The sequence below is a fragment of the Myotis nattereri genome (genome assembly GCF_964212035.1).
Source record: "Myotis nattereri genome assembly, chromosome: 3".
Lineage (NCBI taxonomy): Eukaryota > Metazoa > Chordata > Mammalia > Chiroptera > Vespertilionidae > Myotis > Myotis nattereri.
In genome coordinates this window covers 16,991,280-17,011,895 of record NC_138077.1, presented here as the reverse complement: position 1 = coordinate 17,011,895, position 20,616 = coordinate 16,991,280, and the positions used below count along the sequence as shown (strand labels likewise).

At 40.7% G+C, this 20,616-nt stretch overlaps 2 protein-coding genes and 1 long non-coding RNA gene across 4 annotated transcripts in view; 2 read left to right on the top strand and 1 right to left on the bottom strand.

The window, feature by feature from the left end:
- Window positions 1-1,467, top strand: part of CXADR (CXADR cell adhesion molecule) — a 60,990-nt gene extending 59,523 nt beyond the window's left edge. The window contains exon 8 of the mRNA XM_081087888.1: window positions 512-1,467. Coding sequence (XP_080944014.1) covers window positions 512-553 — 42 coding nt within the window. The 3' untranslated portion in view covers window positions 554-1,467. The remainder of the gene's footprint in view (window positions 1-511) is intronic.
- BTG3 (BTG anti-proliferation factor 3) lies at window positions 1,004-20,365 on the bottom strand. 2 transcript variants are annotated; one of them, XM_081087890.1, is made up of 5 exons: window positions 20,218-20,365; window positions 16,579-16,756; window positions 12,087-12,224; window positions 6,267-6,474; window positions 1,004-1,879 (listed from the first exon to the last, which is right to left on the bottom strand). In XM_081087890.1, exons 2-5 carry the CDS (start codon window positions 16,749-16,751, stop codon window positions 1,637-1,639), a joined length of 762 nt encoding a protein of 253 aa, XP_080944016.1. In that variant the 5' UTR covers window positions 16,752-16,756; window positions 20,218-20,365; the 3' UTR covers window positions 1,004-1,636. The 2 variants fall into 2 exon arrangements, with proteins under 2 accessions (XP_080944016.1, XP_080944017.1); XM_081087891.1 differs by lacking the exon at window positions 20,218-20,365 and having other exon boundaries at window positions 16,579-17,389.
- LOC308516780 overlaps window positions 18,971-20,616 on the top strand; it is a 39,571-nt gene continuing 37,925 nt past the window's right edge. The window contains exon 1 of the long non-coding RNA XR_013995786.1: window positions 18,971-19,079. This is a non-coding gene — a long non-coding RNA (uncharacterized lncRNA). The remainder of the gene's footprint in view (window positions 19,080-20,616) is intronic.

Here is a 20,616-nt window from a genome sequence, read left to right as displayed (position 1 = left end):
AGGTATTCACTATATACAGGGGCAGGCAAAAGTAGGTTTACAGTTGTACAATACAAGAATAAATTTTTTGTGTACAATTGTAAACCTATTTTTGCCAATCCGTTTTTCAGAGGAAAAAGTAGAAAGTTTGGAAGTATGTTAAAAGTTGTATATGGTTTATCAAAGAATACAAAAACATTAAACTAGAAAAATATCTAAGGTTTAAGAATGTTTTATGTTAAGATCGCAAACACTTCAATTTCCATACTTTCAAATCTGAGTTATGATTATGACTTAATGTTTGTGCACTTCTCTGGTATTCTATGTCAACAGAATTTATCACAAAAAAATGACAACAGGAACATTTAGAATAGCCAAGGCTATCCAATGATTTATTAGCAAGTTATGACTTTTTCTGATGTTAAATAATTTAAAGATGTGGAAAATGGGGAAAAGTATTGATCTTAATTCTTTAAAATGTATCCTGGGGAGAAAAATCCAAATTCTTATTTCTCCTTTTCTCTTTTTGTAGTTCAAGTACACTTACAAGACTGATGGCATTACAGTGGTGTAAATATGAAGGACTGCTGAAGAATCTGAAGTACTGTTCTAATTGACTTTATTTCGGACCTCTAGTAAAGACTTTAACATGTTGCAAAATGGGCACAGAAATTGAGTGGCTGAAAGGACATTTCTGCTTTATGCACTGGCATTACAACATCAGTCAAATGTCGTATGAAAATTAGTACAGGCCAGCCCTGACCAATGTCACTCAGTTGGACCACTGTCCCGTGCACCAAAATGTGGTGGGTTCTATTCCCGGTCAGGGTGCATACGCAGGTTGCAGGTTTGATCCTGGTACAGGAGGCAACTGATGAATATTCCTTTCCCCACCCCCAATCCCCCTCCCCTCCAAAAAGGGGGGAAAAAACGCAAAACATTAGTATAGGCCAAATCCTTGGGTAGGAAAGTCCTATGTATAGTGACTTTAATAATTTGAAAGATGTTTTATTGTTTATATTTTCAATGAGCTACTAAACAAATTTTATTCTTTTATATGCATATTTTGACACTGTAGACTTTGGGAAAAGTATGGTTTTTAAAAGTTGATTTTTAAAGGAAAATTAAAAATTTTAGTTTTTTCTTTGCTAAATATTTAAACAGTGAAGTGAAACATGCCCTTTACTCTCTCCCTTGTTTTTTATGCACAGAACAGAAGCACACATTGTCATGCCTCAAACTACTTTTTATTTGCAACTACATGATTTCACACAATTCTTCTAAACAATAACATAAAATATATTTCCCTGCGTATAAATAACTTACATACTCTCCATAAAGTAAATGCTCAAAGGTGCTATTATAACAGATCGCCCACTCCTACACTGTTCTTGTATGCAACAGAGTTGATGCACAATATATAAATACTCAAATCCAATATTAAAAACTCAGGCACTTGACTAACTTTAATAAAATTTCTCAAACTATACCAACATATCTAAAGTGCATATATTTTTTAGAAAGATTATTCTCAACTTCTCTATAAAAATAAGTTTGATGGTTTAACCCATCTAACTTTACTACTATGAGTATGAACTTTTAATATGCAGTCAGGCTTATTCTACCTTCTCTCAACACCAAGTAGAATCAAAAGCAGCTAGTGAGGTGCTAACATGTGAGGATTAATCCAGTGATTCCGGTCACAATGCATTCCAGGAGGAGGCACCCATGTTACTGGAATTGGACGGTATGGTTTATTATTCTTCCTTCCCTGATGTGGATAACCAAATGGAATAGGCGGAGGGTAGTGACACTGATGGCCATTCCCTCGGTACATCCCTGGCTTTTTTCTGGGCAAAGGATGCCACATTGGAAGAGGTGGGAATATCAATTCTGAAATCTGTAGGAAAGAAAAAACACTAAGTTAATTCAGAGGAAAAATTAATCATGTGTTATGTAAAACTAATTGAGTTTCTAGATTCCTCATTAAAGAAAAACAAAATCACTCACCCACAACCCTACGAATGATATTCCTATGGTCAAGTCTAAATACAGGGTGGGACAAAAGTAGGTTTACAGTTGTGAGTATGGAACCAAGTTTATTCTTGTATTATTTATTAACTAGAGGCCCAGTGCATGAAATTTGTGCACAGGGGTGTGTGTGTGTGTGTGTGTGTGTGTGTGTGTCCCTCAGCCCAGTCTGCACCCTCTCTAATCTGGGACCCCTTGAGGGCAGTCTGACATCCCTTTCACAATCCAGGACTGCTGGCTCCCAACCACTCGCCTGCCTGCCAGCCTGATCATCCCCCTAACCACTCCCCTGCCAGCGTGATCAATGCCTAACTGCTCCCCTGCCGGCCTGATTGCCCCCAACTGCCCTCCCCTGCCAGCCTGGTCCCCCTTAATTGCCCTCCCTTGCCAGCCTGGTTGCCCCCAACTGCCCTCCCCTACTAGTCTGGTCCCCCGCAACTGTCCTCCCCTGCTGGCCTGGTTGTCCCCAACTGCATTCCCCTGCAGGCCTGGTCCCCCGCAACTGCCCTCCCCTGCTGGTCATCTTTGACCACATGGGGGCAGCCATCTTGTGTGTTGGAGTGATGGTCAATTTGCATATTACCTCTTTATTAGATAGGATTATTGCGTTATGTTCAGTATGAACAACTGTTAACCTATTTTGGCCCAACCCTATATGTTAAAGAACCTTATATATGATAAGTAATAATCAGTGTTTTCTGAATATATGAGAATTAATAAACACAGCACTCTGAGGCAACCAGAAAAAATCAAAACACAGAATGAATGGAAGCTTGTAAGGAGGTTCCTTTATTATTTGGGGTAGGCAAAGACTTCTTCCAGGGGATACAAAAAACACAAGAAAAAACTTTGATAAATTTGACTTCATTAAAATTTAAAATCTCCCTATATTTTCTTCTAAACACAGAAGACATTTAACTTTTATGTTTAGGTCTATAATCCATTTCAAATTAATTTTTTAATGTATGGTGTCAGGTAGCAGTTAGGTTCTTTTTTAAAAAAATATATACATTATCCAATTGTTTCAGTATCAAGTTCTTAAATACTTTTCCTATTGAATTGCTTTGGCACTTTTATTTTAAAAAGACTGTACAATTGTTGGTGTATTTCTGTACTCTCTATTCTGTTACATGAATATATCTATGTATCTTTAAACCATTACCACACTTTATTGATATATATAATGGCTTTATGTGAAGCCTCCAAGTTGATTCTCTTGTAAGTTTTAGAATCTATTTGTCTTTTGGGATTTTGATAGATATTGAGTTGAATCTATAGATCAATTTGGGGAGAAATGACATAATCTTCACTTCTTAATTAGTGGGAAGCTATCACTGAAGGTACCTTTCAGAAAATACAGACTCCTCAGAAACAAAGACCCCAAGCTAAGAATTATTGTCCTTATTTTGATAAATCTTTTAAAGTTCTTGGCAATGCGAGGTTCAAGATGAAAAAGTAGATAGGGCCCTGGGCAGGTAGCTCAGTTGGTTAGAGCATCATCCCAATAAACCAGGGCTGAGCATATAGGGTAGGCTCAGTTGTTTGGAGGAGCCTACCGATGCGACATGGTGCAGGTCCAATCACCGGTCAGGGCACATACAAGACTCAACCAATGAATGTATAAAAGTGGAACAACAAATCAATGTCTGTCCCCCTTCTCTCTTTCTCCCCCTTCTTCTCTCTCTCAAATCAATATATAAAAAATTAAATTTTAAAAAAGGTAGATAGGAAGGAAAGATTAAAATTGGCCACTTGCACCAACGGCCTACACAATGGTGTACAAACAGGCTTCTCTGTTCATGAAATTTTTTGTTAATGGCTACAATGTCAAAGAGAAATGTTTTACTTAAAATGCAAAAGAGACTTTCATTTCCTGATACAGTCTCTCAACATGGGGGGAAATAAATACAATTTTAAAATAAAATTTAAAAATTAAAAGTCAACTTACTTGTAAATATTAGAAGCAATCAGTTAAATTTGAGACTTACATTTATATTCTGATATAAAATTGCCACATATTCAAATGAATCCCATGTAATTTAACAATAGTAATTTACAGTATATAATATATATCATGCAGAGAGAAAAAAAGCCCAAAATATTTAAGGCAAAGGTCTTAGAAATGATCCCTGAAATATAGCTATTACACTTATTTATCTATATGGGAAATCTCTCAGAAAAAAATATAAAAATAACTGGTAATGAGTTTCTCCATGGGAGGGCACATGACCAGTGGTTGAAGGAAGACTTGTCACTATTATACTCTTATACTGTTTGTTTTTAAAAGCAGGTGCACATGTTATCTATTACACATGTATACATATGTCCCTAAAATGTAATAATCTTCAGAACTATTCTTCCTCTTAAACCTAGGAAGGATAATTCAACTGAAAAATAGAGTAAGAAATTAAGTTATACTGAAAGAATGTTCATTATATAAGTGTATGCTGAATTTAAAGGTTTAGTTTTTCAAACTCAAAACTCTGATTTCTTACTCTTTAAGGTCTAAATTTTCATTTTAGTCCAAATCTGACTCTACCGTGAATCTGGTATGTTTCATTAAGTCTAATTAAGACCAAATTAATAAAAATATGTGTATTTAAAAGCATACAGTTGCCCTAGCTGGTCTGGCTCAGTGGATTGAGTGTTGGCCGGTGGACTGAAGGGTCCCAAGTTCAATTCTGGTCAAGGGCACATGCCTGGGTTACGGGCTCAATCCCAGTAGGGGGTATGTAGGAGGCAGCCAATCAATGATTCCCTCTCATCGTTGATGTTTCTATCTCTCCCTTCCTCTCTGAAATCAATAAAAATATATTTTAAAAAAAAATTAAAAAAGCATACAGTTAAGCCCTTGAACAACAGGGGTTAGGTGCACCGACCACTCAAAAATCGATTTATTAACTTTTGACTCCCCCAAAGCTTAACCGCATCAGTTACCCTTGGTGTCTGCAGGGGATTGGTTCCAGGACCCCAAGAGATACCAAAATCTGCAGATGCTCAAGTCCTCTATCTAAAATAGTGCAGATCAATGCATAGTGAGCCCTCTACATCTTCTAACTCCCAATCTCGAATTGAAAACAGTATGGGCATTTATTGAAAAAAATCTACATGTTGTTCAAGGGTCAACTGTGCTCAAAATTAGAAAATGTTCATGTATATAATAAGGCTCAACTCAAATGATTTAAATTTTTTTTTTTTACTTAAAAATATTTTTTCTGTTGAGCAGTACTGTTGTTAACAATTTTTATAAATATATTAAATGTTCTTTGGCATCTACACTAATAAAAGAGAAACATGCAAATTAACTATCACTCCGTCACTCCGCTATACCCACCAGCCAATCAGAGTGACTATGCAAATTAACCCAACAAAGATGGCGGTTAATTTGAATACGAAGGCACAGAGCAAAGACTAAAGACAACTGAAGATGGTGGCAGCCATGGAGCTGGAGCGAGCAGGAGGCTTGGATTGCTCCCGGCACCGGAGGAAGCCAAGCTTCCCGCCAGCCCTGTACTCCGCTCAAGGAGGGGCTGGGGGTCTGGGTCCCCGGGGACAACCCAGGCCTCCAGCCCACCCTGGCCTCCACTCGAGGAGCTGGAAAAAAAAAAAAAAGGAGGGGCTGGGAGCAGCTGGGGCGGAGAAGCCAAGCCTTGCTGCTGCGGCCGGACCAAAGGCCTGGGTCCCGGGTGCCGGAGGAAAACCGGTACCGGCAGCCAGGGGAAGGAAGGCCTACTGCGCGAATCTTCGTGCAATGGGACACTAGTGTAGAGTATAAACAGTAAATAAGTTAAACATGTTATAAGTGCAAGCATGGTAGCTATGTAACTGTTCAACTTAAAGCAAAGGAGATATTGTTTTGACTTGAATGAAAAATTAACTGAAATATAATTTAAATTATGGAAAAGTAGAGAACAAGTAAGTTGAACCCAAAGATACAAATCGGAAGTGTTAAAGACTACAAAAAATGAGTTGTTATATTTTAATAAAAGAATTTTTAAAATATCAGAATGTTTTATCACCACGTTCTTTTTTTCTCTTCTTTGCCACACTCTTTGAAACATGTTTATCCGACTTATTGAATAGTAAAGCAGACCTTTGATAAAGTGACTCAGGATGCCTATTTATATCTCAGAGGAGCCACTTTGTGTGGAAAGGCAAGAACTGTAATCCAGAATCTCAAATCAGAGAACCAGAGCAACATGGATTGATTTGGCATGCCCTGCTCAGGGACCTTCAATATGCTATTTCATGATTACCTGGTACATGGGACTTGGAGTTGCAGTCACTGAACTGGATTTCACCTCTACTTCCTTACTTGTTTCTTCATCTGAAGAAGAAGATCCTGAATGATAATCAGAGGTAACCTTATCAAGGGCCCTGGTAACTTTCTTAGAGATCTCATCCTTGTTCTCATCCTCATTTTCAAAGCTGGCAACAATAAATGCATTGTTTTTTTCTCCATACCTAAGAATTAAAAAAAAGTAAATAAAAATCTTACAAAAGCTTGAAGTCATAGCAACAAAGCAAGAAATATCCATAAAAACAATTAAACTAGTCTGGGCATGTCAGTGGTCCACTGCAAAGAAGGAACCCTCCCAGAACTTGATCCTACATATATATAGTATCCTAATCCAGCTCCCTGCTCACAGGCAGGCCACAATTCTGTCCCTGGTCTATTCTCTTTCCCAATTTTCTTTTCTATTGTCTAATAAAAATAGTTAGGAGAAATTCATTGTTTTGATTTCATTTTGTATGTACCATTAAAGTGGCAATACAGTAAAATCTTCCAATGTATTTTTAACTGACCCCTGTAATATAGTTCCCAATAATTCAAGTCACAAATCAACTAGACATTTCCTATGAGTTTTAATTTTACCATGATTAATAAAAAAGGGGCCTGTGTTTCCTATATCCACACTGACAAAAATAAGAACTGAGGCAACTGCTGAGGTTAAAAAAACAACAACACACTATTGTTGAGGAAATAAAGGGGTTTTGCTTGAATTATACTACTTACCTCATATAGATTCCTATGATAATTGCTTACCACTCATTTTCATGTTTTTTGAAAAGCAAAACAAATAAGCCTTTTTATCCTTCCAAAGCATGATTTTTAAAACAAATTTCCTTTATTGATTGGTTTTAGAGAGAGGGGAAGGGAGAGAGAAATATCAATTTTTTGTTCCAGCTGAAATAGAAATTTTTAGGGGTGAAAAAGACAGGTTCTAGGAAATTTCAGAAATCAAGGGGACCATGGAAGAAGCACAGGGCTGCAGAGCAGCAGAAGGTATATATCCATAGATTAGGGGGACTGAAAAGCTGCAACAGGTACATTTCCATAGAATGAGGGAGCTGGAACAGCAAAAGGTCTATATTTACAAAAAAAGGGAAGGAAGCCCTTCATCCAGGAGAAGAAGAAAGCCCAAAGGGAATAGGAAAACAATAAGAAAGGAGGGGGGAAGAACCTTATATGTCCCATGTGAGGTTCGACCTTTGAGCCAGCCCAAGAGTTACTATAGTAACCAGTCCAAGGGAATTTTGTGCATCAGACTTGTAGTCTATAATAAGATAAAAATCCTAACTGCAATAAAGCCTTTGAAAGTCTGTATAAAAATTAAGTAGTCTTATAGGTAAGTTCTGTGTCTTTATATAGTTGTTCTATTTTCTGTTCACACAGACTAAGTTGAGCCATAAATGCTACCTAAATATGGTGGATAACTCCCTTTTCTATTCTTTTTCAGTTTACCTCATAAAAGGAGCTGCTACAGGATGGCAGAAAGAGCATTGGACATGTTCTGGTTCTGGCTCTGCCATTAACTAGCTCTGTGGCTAGGGGCAAGTCATTTAGTCTTTCTCAGCCTCAGTTTCCTATCTGCGGGGTCAGGAAACTGGAGCTGATTGGATACTGGCTAGTCTTGGGCTGGTGATTCTTCTTAGTATAAATACTAGAGGCCCGGTGCATGGATTTGTGCACCAGTGGGGTTCCTAAGCCTGGCCTGCGCCCTCTGGCAATCCAGGACCCCTTGGGGGATGTCAGAGAGTCGGTTTTGGCCCAATCCCCGCAGGCCAGGCCAATGCCATTTTCAACCTGATCCCTGCAGGCCAGGCCGAGGGACCCCACTGATGCACGAATCCGTGCACCCAGCCTCTAGTACGCATATAAGATCTTTGGTTAATCTCTTCCCCCACTGTGCCTCCCCCCTTCCCTCTGAAATTCATCCATCTGTTCCATGTTTCTATGCCTGTGGTTTCCGCTCCTGTGTTGAGTGTCTGCCCCCTGGTGGTCAGTGCACGTCATAGCTACCAGCTGGTTGCTTAGGGTTTTATATATAGACTAGAGGCCTGCTGCACAAATTCATGCACAGATGGGATCCCTCTGGTGGCCTTCAGGGATTGGGCCAAAACTTGCAGTACAATGCCGCCTGCAGCTCCTACCTGCCGCTCCCACTCATCCTAGCCCTGTTGTGCCTGCCGCAGACTCGCGCCCAATCAATCCCAACAGGGAGAGCCACAGCAGCACTCACCAGCCATGAGCCCTGCATCTGGCGCCCTCCCAAGGGGAGTGGCCTGCAGTATCAGGCTGTAACTGGCTTTCTGACCTCCCCCGAGGGATCTCTGATTGCGAGAAGGTGCAGGCTAGGCTGAGGGACCCCACTGGTGCACCACTGGGCTGGGCTTGCTCAGTCCCAATCGGCCGGACCCCAGCAGCAAGCTAACCTACTGGTCAAAACATCTGCTCCCTTGTGGTAAGTGCACGTCACAGCAACTGGTCGACCAGTTGACTATCTGCCCCCTGGTGGTCAGTGCATGTCATAGTGAGCAGTTGAGCAGCCTTAGCATATCATTAGCATATTATGCTTTGATTGGTTGTTCTGCCATTTGGTCTATTTGCATATTACCCTTTTATTATATAGGAGTATGCCTGAACATCTGGGCCAAGTTCCTCATGATACAGAATTCATGTTCATGTATTATAATTTCAGTTTACTTAGCATAGAGTTTTAGCAATAGAAATTTACCCTTCTGTCCTCTCAAGCATTTAAAGATTAAGTAAATCTTGATACAATAAAAGGTTAATTCATATATTAATGTAAATATTAACAATGGGCTTAGGCCTACCCTTCAGTTTTGCCCATTAATGGAGTCAAAATTCAAGCAAAACAGAAAGGCAAGAAATTGGAGAAAAATCTGTCTTTGTAGAAGCAGAAACCTAAATCAAGGGCACACATCTAACGATTGAAGGATCAGCTGTATTAACTCAGATTTCTTTGACATGCAACTTCAATTAGGTTCTGTAACTTTCCCTTTGTAGTATTTTGAATGTGTAATTAATTCCTTAGAATTAGTAGTGAACAATTTTTAAACTTTCCATTTTTCAATGACACACTACTAAAACAATAAGGCCAATTTAGTTAATTTGAAACAAATCAATAGTATCTAATGCTCTTTATCAGGTAAAGAAAGGATCATAGAAATTATTATTGTTTTTGCTTCTACCCCTATCTCATCACCAATTTAATTTAAACAATTCTTTATTGTTGAAAGTATTACATATGTCCCCCTTTTTTCCCCATTGACCCCTCCAGCCCCTCCCCCGCAGCCTTCAGCACCCTATTGTCTTTGCCCCTGGGTTATGCATATATGCATACAAGGTCTTTGGTTGATTACCTTCCACCCTCCTCGACCTTCCCTCTGAGATTCCACACTCTGTTATTTCTTAAAGGTATAGAAATATACTGAGTAGATAATAAAGCTGCTAGATTCACCTTATTGGAAAGATCTGTTATCTATTCTGTATCCTCTCAAATATTTCACTAAGTAATAAACTTTTTAAGTATATAACACTTGGCATCTTTCCAATACTTTATCCTGATGGAGTAATTCTGACTCTGAAGAATGTTCTCTTTCAGTGCATTTCAATTTTTTCATAACCTTAGCTAGTCTCTAGTTATTATTTAGTAATTATTTTTAATGACTCTCATATATTTATTCAATTCTATAACTGCTAGATCACATGTGTTTTAATTTTTAGAATATTTCTTTCCAGTTTTGATCCACAAGCACTAATCACTATCTCAATCTTCTCTATTAACTTACAGTATAACCTCTACTCATCTTTCGTTTTGGGGAGTTCTATTGTCATTGAATCACCACATTCTGAAGGTGATGTGAAGAAAAAAAAAAATCACATCACAGCCAACATTTGGCAAAATTTTAATCACATATAAATTAGAAGGCTACTGAATATAAAGATTTTCTTATATTAACCAGATGAAAGCACAGTAATTTTTCATTATCTGGCCAAGTAATGAAGTACCCACTTAAGCAGAATGTCCACATAACTAAAGCTTTTATCTTCAGGTGCCAAGATTTAGTTTAAACATTTCAAATAATTATGTCCAAAATGTTTATATAATTACAGAACTTCTTAAACATCTTTGGACATAGAAACTTTCCCCTAATGATATAAGATCATTGTATTAAACATTAATTTAATACACTTGTACTAACTCTTCAGTTTTCTTGCTTCCACCTCTATATTAAACTATATGACCTTTTTTATTTTGTAGCTTGAATAGTATGAACAACCTTTCAAATGATGCTTATAATTTTTTATTAGTTGAAAATTACACAACTACTTAAAGAACTGTGTTAAAATAAGAGTCAATCAGGATCTAAATGTGGGCCTAATAAAAATGCAAGCAATTCAATATAGTAACTTTGTGAGAGTTATTTCTTGTATACTGAGCTCTTCTACAAGGGTCCAGTGGCCAGTCTTTAAAGTCTGACCCTGGTCTCACTTGAGTCCTTACTTAGTCCCAGAATCTAAATTGTTTGACTTTCTTGGGTCAAAAATTGAGATGTCTTGCTCTTCCTTTTCCTAACTGAGAAGAAGGGAGTGTCAGAGAATCTACTACCTATGCCTGATTTCCCAAAGCAATAGCTTATAAATAGGCAGGTCCAGGGCAGTCCAGACAATTCAATGAAAGAAAAACCATGTATTTTTTTGGCACAACATGTCTTTACCTCCACTTTCATTGTTGGAGATCAGGTCAAAGGTATTATTAATAATATGTATCTTTGAAATTTATTAGGATTGCATCCTAAAGCATCTCTACTACAGTCAACAGGTGAACTGTACCTCAAAATTGAAGAGAATACCTTAAAGGAACAATTGTAGAAAATTATTCACAGAGGGTTCCAAGCATCTGTTCATCGTGTTCCTCCTGCCTGGAAATGTCCTTCCCATCTTGTCATCTAGTCAACTGCAACCCCCTCTTCCCCAATCAGCTCAAGTATCACCTACTCAATAGTCTTCTCGGCACTCAGCAGAGCAGTAATTTTCTCTATTGTGCCATCAACTGACTGCATTTTGTACATATTTCTGTTGTAGCACAAACCATACTGTTGTAAGCTGCTTATTCTTTCTTCTAATTTATTACATTCTGAACTACCTGAAAGACAAATGCCACTTTCATTTTTTTAAAAAAACACCACTAAGAATGCCTGGCTCACAATGAATGTTTTTAGAATGAACAAAGTACAATTAAATTTCAGACCTAACACTCACCTTTACAATTCTGCTCATCTGGGTACAAAAAATAATTTCCATTATGAAAACAAAACCATGAAAATATCACTTAAAAATCAAAAAGGGAGGCAAGGGTAGAAACAAACGAAAACAGAGACCAACCAAAAGTTACCCAGTATTATTTGGGATTAGTTTCTTTCCGAATTTGAAGAGGGAAAAGACAAGAGCACCACCAATGAAAGACGATAATTAACCTTCAGGAGTCTAGGTCTCTAAATTTTACTTCTTGATCCATAATAAACTTGTTGGCAAAGCTTTAGAAAAACCCTGTCCAATCAGTTTATGAGTTTCTTTAGCTACAAAACAAGAAGGTAACCAGTCCTTCACTATCACCTCCTGAAAAGTACTTTACAAAATCCACATCTGAAAAGTCAAGCAACCAACTTCTGGCCATAAAAATACACAAGCAGGCAGTATCTGAAAGAATTTCATTATGTCAATTCTAGCATGGTAATCAGTTCAGCCACCAAATTCAAAAACTCACCGACAGCACACCTCACATGGGTCCACCCACAGAGTGAGTTCCTTTGGCAAGCCCAGGTCACTGTACAAAATGCAGCTATTCTCACAGGCTTTCAAGACATCAGGATCAACTCTCTGAAACTTATTGACACGAATGCACCTACAACAAAGTGGAATAATGTTAATAGCTTTACTTGAATCATAATCATAAGCCTTGTTATATCTTTCAGTATTTGCCAACATGAATTACAAAAAAAATACCCTGGCAGAGAACTCCAGAGTGTATCTATCCTACACAGATAATAAATATGAACTAAAGGCAAAGAGGCAGCATCAACAAGACTACGCAGCCTGGTAAAAAGAAAAGGGCATCTGTGTGAGCCCAGGGAAATCATTAGAACTGGCTCTACTTCATTTTACCTAGAAAACACTAATCTAACATGTACATTAACACGTTAAGCGCCAAGCCTGTTTTGTCTTCCAGACAGAAGGTATAGTGTCAGTAACCGGTGACTGACATGGCGCTTAACGTGTTTAAATGAGTAAGGAGTATTAAAGTTGCATGAAATTACTTAGAGCTCTGAAGGCAAAAGTTTTAATAGGCCACGTTTACATATTAGCAAAACCTATCACAACAAAAGACCTCAACCAGTATTTCAAATAATATTTAGAAATTTTTATGACAAATTTTGATCTGTCATGACCTTATATATCCCAGGTAATAAAATAAGTGTTAAAAATTATGTCCTTTGCCTTACCTATAACTTTTCTAGAAAAACAGAATCAGTCAAGGACACTGAACCATTCATATCACATACTTAAGATTAAAATATAACCCAAAAGTGTTATTGGCTTATTTCATTTAACTTCTGTTATGCAAGGGTTTTATTTTTAATAGCTGGCAAAATAAGTGAAAAGATTTCTAAAACAATAGAGCTTCTGTTCCATTATTTTTTAACCTAACAAATATATCTACTGGACAGAATTGTTCAAAGATGGCTCCTAGTACAAATGCAAAAATACATGTTAAAATAAGCATTCTGCTTACAGAAAAAAGGTAGCTACAATGAAAGTATTTATTGCCAACAACTAAGAAATCAATTAAGATAACCCAGGTTTTAGTATTAGCGCCAGTAACTTATTTATTGGGTGAATTTAGATTAAGTCTTTTGACCTCTTCCTCAGACCCAAAGTTCTAAATATGGAAAATACACCTGGCTGGTGTGGCGCAGTGGATAGAGTGCCGACCTGGGCACCAAAGGGTCAAGGTTCAAATCCTGGTCAATTCCCCACACCTGGATTGCAGGCTCCATCACCACCCCAGGATTAATGTGGGAGGCAGCCAATCAATATGTCTCAGATTGATGTTTCTCTCTCTCCTCTGTCCCTCTCTCCCTCTTATCCTCCCCCTCCTTTCCACTCTCTGAAGAGCAATGGAAAAAATATCCTCTGGTGAGAACTAACCAAAAGTAAATAAATAAAATATAGAAAGTACAATGTAAATGACAAATAGTAATTATACCATAAATGCAATGACATTAATAGAATAATGTGCCATTTAAAGTTTTTAAAAGAAATTATTAGTTGATTTGTATTTCCATTTAAAAAGTGAAAAAATTTTGTTGGTAACAGCTAATATGCATATCTAAATAATAATACAGTGTAGACCCTAGAACAAAAAGGGTTGGAATTGCTCATGTCCACTTATATGCAAATTTTTTTCAGTAAGTACCTGTACACTATTTTCGATCTGTGGTTGAGAGTCTGTGGATAAGTGGGCCAACTGTAGGCTATGATCTATGCCATTTTACATAAGGAACTTGAGCAACTGCAGATGTTGGTATCTCAGCAGGGTCTTGGAACCCCTCCCCCAGGGACACTGAGGGGCAACTTAAAATTTTGGGGAAGTAAAAAAGTATACACAGATTTTTTGACTTTGCATAGGTCAACACTCCTAACCCTGCCTGTTATTCAAGGGTCAACTGTAATTAACAACTCTTTCTGAAGGTTTACTGTGCAACAGACAATTTCCTAAATCCTTTGCATGTATTAATGCTTAATTTTCATAATTTCCCTGAGTTAGATACTATTTTCCCCATTTTAAGAAAGGAGGCAAAGAGATTTGAATAACTTGCCCAACATCACAGCTAAAAAATGGTTAATCCAGACCACCAGACTCCAAAGTTCATTTTTATTAAATAGCACCCTATTCTGTCTGTACCTATCATAACATCATTAACAATTTAGCAAATTTAAAGTGAAAAAAAATTATTTTACAGCATTTAAGATGCTCTTTGTTTCTTTCTCTAAGATGGTCTGTTATACATTCTAATGTTGTTTAGGTTGATTCAAAAGTCCCATGTGCCCTAGAATCAAAAGGAGTTAAGGGTAAGAAGAGATCTTAGATAATTATGTGTTTTTGTTATGTACAAGGAGAGTGATGTAGGTTCTAAGCTTAAAAAAATATATATGTAAATATAGTTTAGAGATTCTGCTTCAACAAAATTAACATATCTTACATATTTTTTGCTGTTTTTCACTCTCTATATACTGTGACTACTTATCCATTAACCACTCTTCAAATACAGGATTTCCTTTTAAAGTTGCATAAAAATAGTCTATCAATTACTTATTGTTACCAGTTTAGTTTCCAATTATAAAGTGTAAGAAACATCCATATTCATACATATTTGTATGCATTTCTGCCTATGTTTCTAGAATATATTTTTAGGAGACACTGTTCAAGAGTGTGAATATTTTTCCAGATCTTGATAATGTCAAATTGTCCTCCAAAAGCATCTTACTTGTATATATTGCAGAGAAACAATTTTAATTTATAAGCACTTTAGAAGAAAAAGAACATGTCCAACCTAATCTATGGATCGAAGAGTATACAAACTCTGGTTAATCCTACAATCTATTCATTTTTATAATAGTAACGACCCACTATTAAGTCTAATAGTTTTCTACTTCAAAGATGGCTTAAAAATGACTTAATAATGACACTTCTGATCACATGCCAATTTAATCCTGTTTGGCTAACTTTTTCCCCTCAAGTTTTTAGAAGTAATGGAAATGAAATTATACACTGTCTGACCTTTAAGCATTTACTTGACAGTGTCTCCTTTTTCAGTAATAGTACGGTGGCTTAGCACTTCCATATGCCTTCATCCAATGTCAATTACATCAGTGTAAGCCTCAATAGCTCTAACACACAAAAACTGTTCACTCTATCCATAATGAAGATGTGCAAAGAACAACTAAGAGAATCAAGTGACAAGATAAAAAATAACTTGAGTCTACTTTATATAGAACATCCACATTTCTCCTTTAATTCACCACATTTTCCAATTTACCAGGAAACCTCTTTGGGTAAAATTGAAAGAGAAAATACATCGATCACTTTGATTCTTTTCTTTTTCAATAGACACAGGCTCATTTGGCTTTTAGCAAATGAGAAATAAACAAATCATATTTTCACTTCCCTTGTTGATTCTTTCAATAGTCTTGTACTTACAAGAACTCAATTTTTACATCACAGAAGTGCCGATTTGTGGAAGAAACTTTGGGGGCAGCAATATGCATAAGTAAAAGAATTTCTGTAATCATGATAGCCATGAAAAGAAATGTTCCACTTTTCTTTTTTGTGGCCACAAATGGGGCAAGTTTTGACAGACGAGTTTAGCAGAACATTCTCAACCTAGGTTCCTGAGCGGTCACATCAATACTAGGGAGTGAGCATGCTAGGACATGTTCTGTAGGAGTCTGCTCTTCTTTACTTTAAGCTGTAAATGTAACTTCAAACCAAAGTACAAAGGACAGCTTCAAGTGAAAATTACCTTCTCCCTCAGAGCCAAGGTAGTGGTCACACTGTGGTATACAGAAAGCCCATAAGGATTTAGGGTCAGTTAGACCTGAGTTCAAATCTCCGAGCTAATATTTACCAGTTGTGGAACTTAGGTAAGTTACCTTCATCTATAAAATAGTTACATTGGCTTCTACAATAAAGAATTATGTCTAGTATAAGTGCAATTCTTCCTGTGTCAAGAACGAATTAGGTGTCTAATAAGCTTAGTTCCTGCTTGCTATAAAATTAATTTTTTGAAAAAACATGTTAATATATAATTTACTTTTAGATTCAAGGAGACCATTTCCCTCAACTCCTACCATGCACCTTTATAGATGACAGTTTTGGTGGTCCCCCAGAATTTTGAAAACCCCCAAGAACCTGTGATACAGAGAGAACACACTCAATCAGGAGTCAAACTTTAACTACAAGAAGACTAACTCCTGGTAGACTAACTTTTGGGAGCTCCCAAGTCCAGGCAGGGGGACTCCACAACAAATACATGTATTTTCAAATAAGTAAGGAAACAAATACCAAGACACCCCAGAGTTCTGTATTTTGCAGATAAACTATGAAAGGCATGGACTGGACACCCTGCAGTCCTTTGGCTTTGTACTCATTTCAGGAGCTGATCAGCTTCTTCACTTAGTCCAATCTAATCCTTTACCTGTAGGCCTGTCCTTTTGATGGTTTTTCAGGATACCAGTGATTTTTATATTTTTCTTGAAGAATCAGAGTCAATTTCTCAGCAAACCTCTCGACTGCTTCTTTTTTCAACTTATCATGTTTTCGAACTAGTCTTGTGAAAAAGAAGACAACGGCAGCAATTTCGTTCTTCATCTTTCCTGCAAAGATAAAATAGTTTTTCTCAAAACAAAACACAAAAACTGGAAGATAAAGCTCTGCAAAATATTCCTCCCTGCAGCTCCCCTTTGTCCTTCCAATTTTATCTTGTTTCATTGGCTCATATCTGGAGTAGAGAACAATCACTACTTTATGCCATAAAGACCTTATAAAATACGGTTAAAAATCTTATCACTTAGCTCTTTGAAAAAATTCAGTAAAGAGAATAAGTTATTCCTATTGGTTAAAATAAAATCAGAAATATCAAAGAGAGGTACTATAATAATACCACTATATAGTTTTTACTCAATGTGTCAACATTTAGTTGCAATAACTTAAGTTTAAAAGTCTGTGAAATAATTTGAATTTTAAAACACAATACTTTAAAATTCAGTATTGTAGAGCCATTATAGAAAAGTTTGGCATTCCTAAAAGGTTACACATAGGGTTACCATATGACCCAGCAATTCTACTCCTAGCTACATACCCGAAAACATATGTCCATGAAAACTCGTACAAATGCCCACAGCAGCATTGTTCATAACAGCCAAAAAGTGGAAACACGTCCACCAACTGATGAATGGACAAAGTGTGGAATATATATGCAATGGAATGTTATTCAGCAACAAAAAGAATGACGTACTGATATACATTACAATATGGGTGAACCTTGAATACATTATGCTAAGAGAAAGAAGCAAGTCAAAAAGAACAAAATTGTACAATTCCATTTATATAAAATGTCCAGAACAGATAGATTAGTGGCTTAGGGGCCTGAGGGACTGAGGGAGAGGAGCGATGTCAATGAGTACAGGGTTTCTTTTTGAGGTTATGAGAATATCCTAAAATCAACTGTGGTAATGGCTGTACAACTCCCTGAATATACTAAAACCAACAAACTGTATATTTTAAATATAAGAATTGTATGTGAATTTTATTTCATTAAGCTGCTATACTAAAGAAAAAAATCCAGTATGGAGTGTCTGTAAGCATTCTTTCAGGAATCTAAATGATATGCAAAACAAACAAAAAAAAGTGTGTCTATCAGAACATATTTAAGTGGAAGAGAACTCTGGGTCATCTATAGAAAATCAAACTAAAAGAAATAGCCAGAAATTTAGCTGCATTTAGGAAGTGCCTCAAGGAGGAGTCTTTAAATGGCAGCTCTGATTTATCATTGATTAATCCATAAAGGCAAAAACAACCTTGTCCTGGGTTGTTTCGATGTATATTCTGTCTATGCGATGAGCTCATTCATTTGGCTGCTGTAACTTGGGAGTTATTCAGATGCTGCATTTACTAAGTAGCCAATTACTAAAAACTTACAGCCTCTGCTGTGTTTCGTATAAACCCGACTAACCTGATAGTGTGTGCTCTCACACATTCAAAAAGTAAAGGTGATTCTGTTAGCTTCCTTTTCTCTTTTCTTAAACCTACTCCTAAAAGTCCCTCTTCATAATATGAGTCCTTTGCTCCTTGCGCACATTCAAACAAGGGCTCTCACTGAGAAATAAATGCTATATAGTTATCTGAGAGGGGTGCTGGCGCCATAGCCACCCTGATCCTGGACGGGAACCTAGAATGCCAAAGCCACTCTCTGTGGCCAGCCACCAGGCCCAGGTGCAGGCACACACCTCCACCCAGCCCTCCACCACCGCTGGGCAGCTCCTCCTCAAAGAAATATATATGGGAGCCACTTCCACTGTACAAAGTCCTATGTACACACAACCCATGTTATGATGGAAGGGAAAACCCAACGCAATGTATTTATTTTTTTAAATGTTTTATTTTTTTTTACAGAGAGGAAGGGAGAGGGATACAGAGTTAGGAACACCGATGAGAGAGAAATATCGATCAGCTGCCTCCTGCACACTCCCCACTGGGGATGTGCCCGCCACCAAGGCACATGCCCTTGGCCGGATTCGAACCTGGGACCTTTCAGTCCGCAGGCCGACGCTCTATCCACTGAGCCACACCGGTCAGGGCCCCATGCAATTTAATATATGGTTTGGGGTAAAAGTTGCTGATGGAACCCTCTTAGCCTCTGGTCCCACCAAACAAAACCAGGAACCACACTCGGGAAACGTGCCGAACTGGTAACCAGATCCTCCTCCTCATTCATTGAATTGGCCGACTGGATGCTGCCTATCAGAGCCGGGGATTTTCGTTTTCCCCTTTTATTTTCGCTCTGTTCCATATCAAAAATAAAAGGAAGGAAGGAACCACTTAGTGGCTGCTGTTGGTGGTAACACGGGATGAGTCATATGGAATTACTTTTTTTTTTCGGGATCGGCTTGGAGGAGCGCTGCCTGGAAGAGCCGAAACGTGAGCCGCCCCACCGGGCAGTATTCCGGGAGGACCGCGAGGCCGGCGGGGGCGGGCCGGCCCGTCCGGGAGCGGAGGCCGGCGGCCGGCAGGGCCCCTCCGGCCCGGGCACCTGGAGGCGGCGGCGTGGCGGCCGGGCCTCCTCCTCCCACCCGCGGACGCAGGGCTCCGGGTCCGAGGCCGCCCGGTGATGTCACCCCGGGCCGTCGTCGCCGCGAGTTGCACTTTGTTCCGCGGGGTCGGCGGGCGGGGGCGTGCGCGGCCCTCCCCGAGCCGGTAACTTCGCCCGGGTCCCTCCCTCGCAACGAGAGGCGCCTCGCGACCGTTTCTGGACACCGTCTCTCCCGCCGGACGTTCCCCAGGTGGAGGCGGCGGCCGCGGGGGGGCGCGGGAGCGGGAGGCGCCCGGAGACCCTGGGAGCCGAGGCGGCGGCGCGGGGCGCCCCCCTCCGGCCCGGGGCAGGGGGCGGGCCGGCCCCTCGGAGCCCGCGGCCGCGCCCCCCGCCCCCGGCCCGAGTCCCCGGGGTGCGCGGCGCCGAGGCATCCGACACCGCCGCCCGCTCCTCGGGGGCCGGCCTGCGGGCGCGTCCAACTTCTGCAATCGGGGCTTTCCCCGAGTTCGGGGGGCCGAGCCCATCCCCCCCCAACCGCCGGGCAGGGGGCGCCCCCGGCCGGGTCCGGTCTCTGAGGGGCCTGGTTCGAGGGCCGGGCTCCCCTCCGGCGCGACCCTTCGGACGGCCAGGGTCTCGGGCTCCAGAACGCGGGCCGGCCGGCGGGCGGGCGCGGGAGGGGGCGGCCGGGGGTGCGAAGGGGCAGGGCGGCCGCTCGCCCCGAGGAGGAAGGCGCCGCGCGGTGGAAACGTGGCAGCAGCCGGGAGGCGGCGTCTCCTCCGTCCCGGTCCCGGTCCCGGTCCCGGTCCCGGTCCCGCCGGGGACCGCCCCCCCCCCCCCGGATACCTCGCCGGCCGCCCCCGCGGCCCCCGCCCCTTGCTTCGCGCCGAGCCGGAGCCGATGCAACCCGGCTCGACCCCGCACTCCTCCCGAACGAGCCATCGACGTGGCCGCGGGGCCCGCCCGGGCCCCCTCACCCCGAAGCCCTCAGCCCCACCATGCCCGCCTCCCCCGGCCCGGTCTCCTCACCGCCGCCGCCGCCGTTCTGGGGCCGTAGACTCGGCGGCCCCGACCAACTCCGGGCGAGGAACCACGGGCTCCGCCTCAGGGGGCGGCTTCTCGGCGGCCAGAAGCGCAGCAAAGCCCGGAGCGGCTCGCGCGGCTCCCGCGTCGTCGGGCGGGCGGACGGGCGCGAGCGGCGAGCGCAGCCCTGAGGTAGCGCCGGGGGCTCGCGGGCCGGAAGAGGGGCGGGGCGATGACCCGGGAAAGGGTTGGCGCCGCGCGGGATGGGCTCGCGCGCCTGGGGGGCGGGGCCTGGGGCGGAGCTTCGCTGAGACCACGCCCCCCGAAGCCCGGGCCGTGACCGCCCGGCGCGGACCTGGTCCGACGGCGAGGACCGCCCCGCGCCCGGGGTGAGACCTGTTCTGG

What these genes read in the sequence shown, in the direction of transcription:
- BTG3 (XM_081087891.1), bottom strand. Translation starts at nt 16,871, where the DNA reads ATGAAACAAGATAAAATTGGAAGGACAAAGGGGAGCTGCAGGGAGGAA. An exon ending in TCAAAAGGACAGGCCTACAG is followed by an intron (nt 12,225 to 16,578) that starts GTAAAGGATTAG and finishes ACTTTGTTGTAG; the next exon opens with GTGCATTCGTGTCAATAAGT. An exon ending in CTCCAAGTCCCATGTACCAG is followed by an intron (nt 1,880 to 6,266) that starts GTAATCATGAAA and finishes TCTTTCCTACAG; the next exon opens with ATTTCAGAATTGATATTCCC.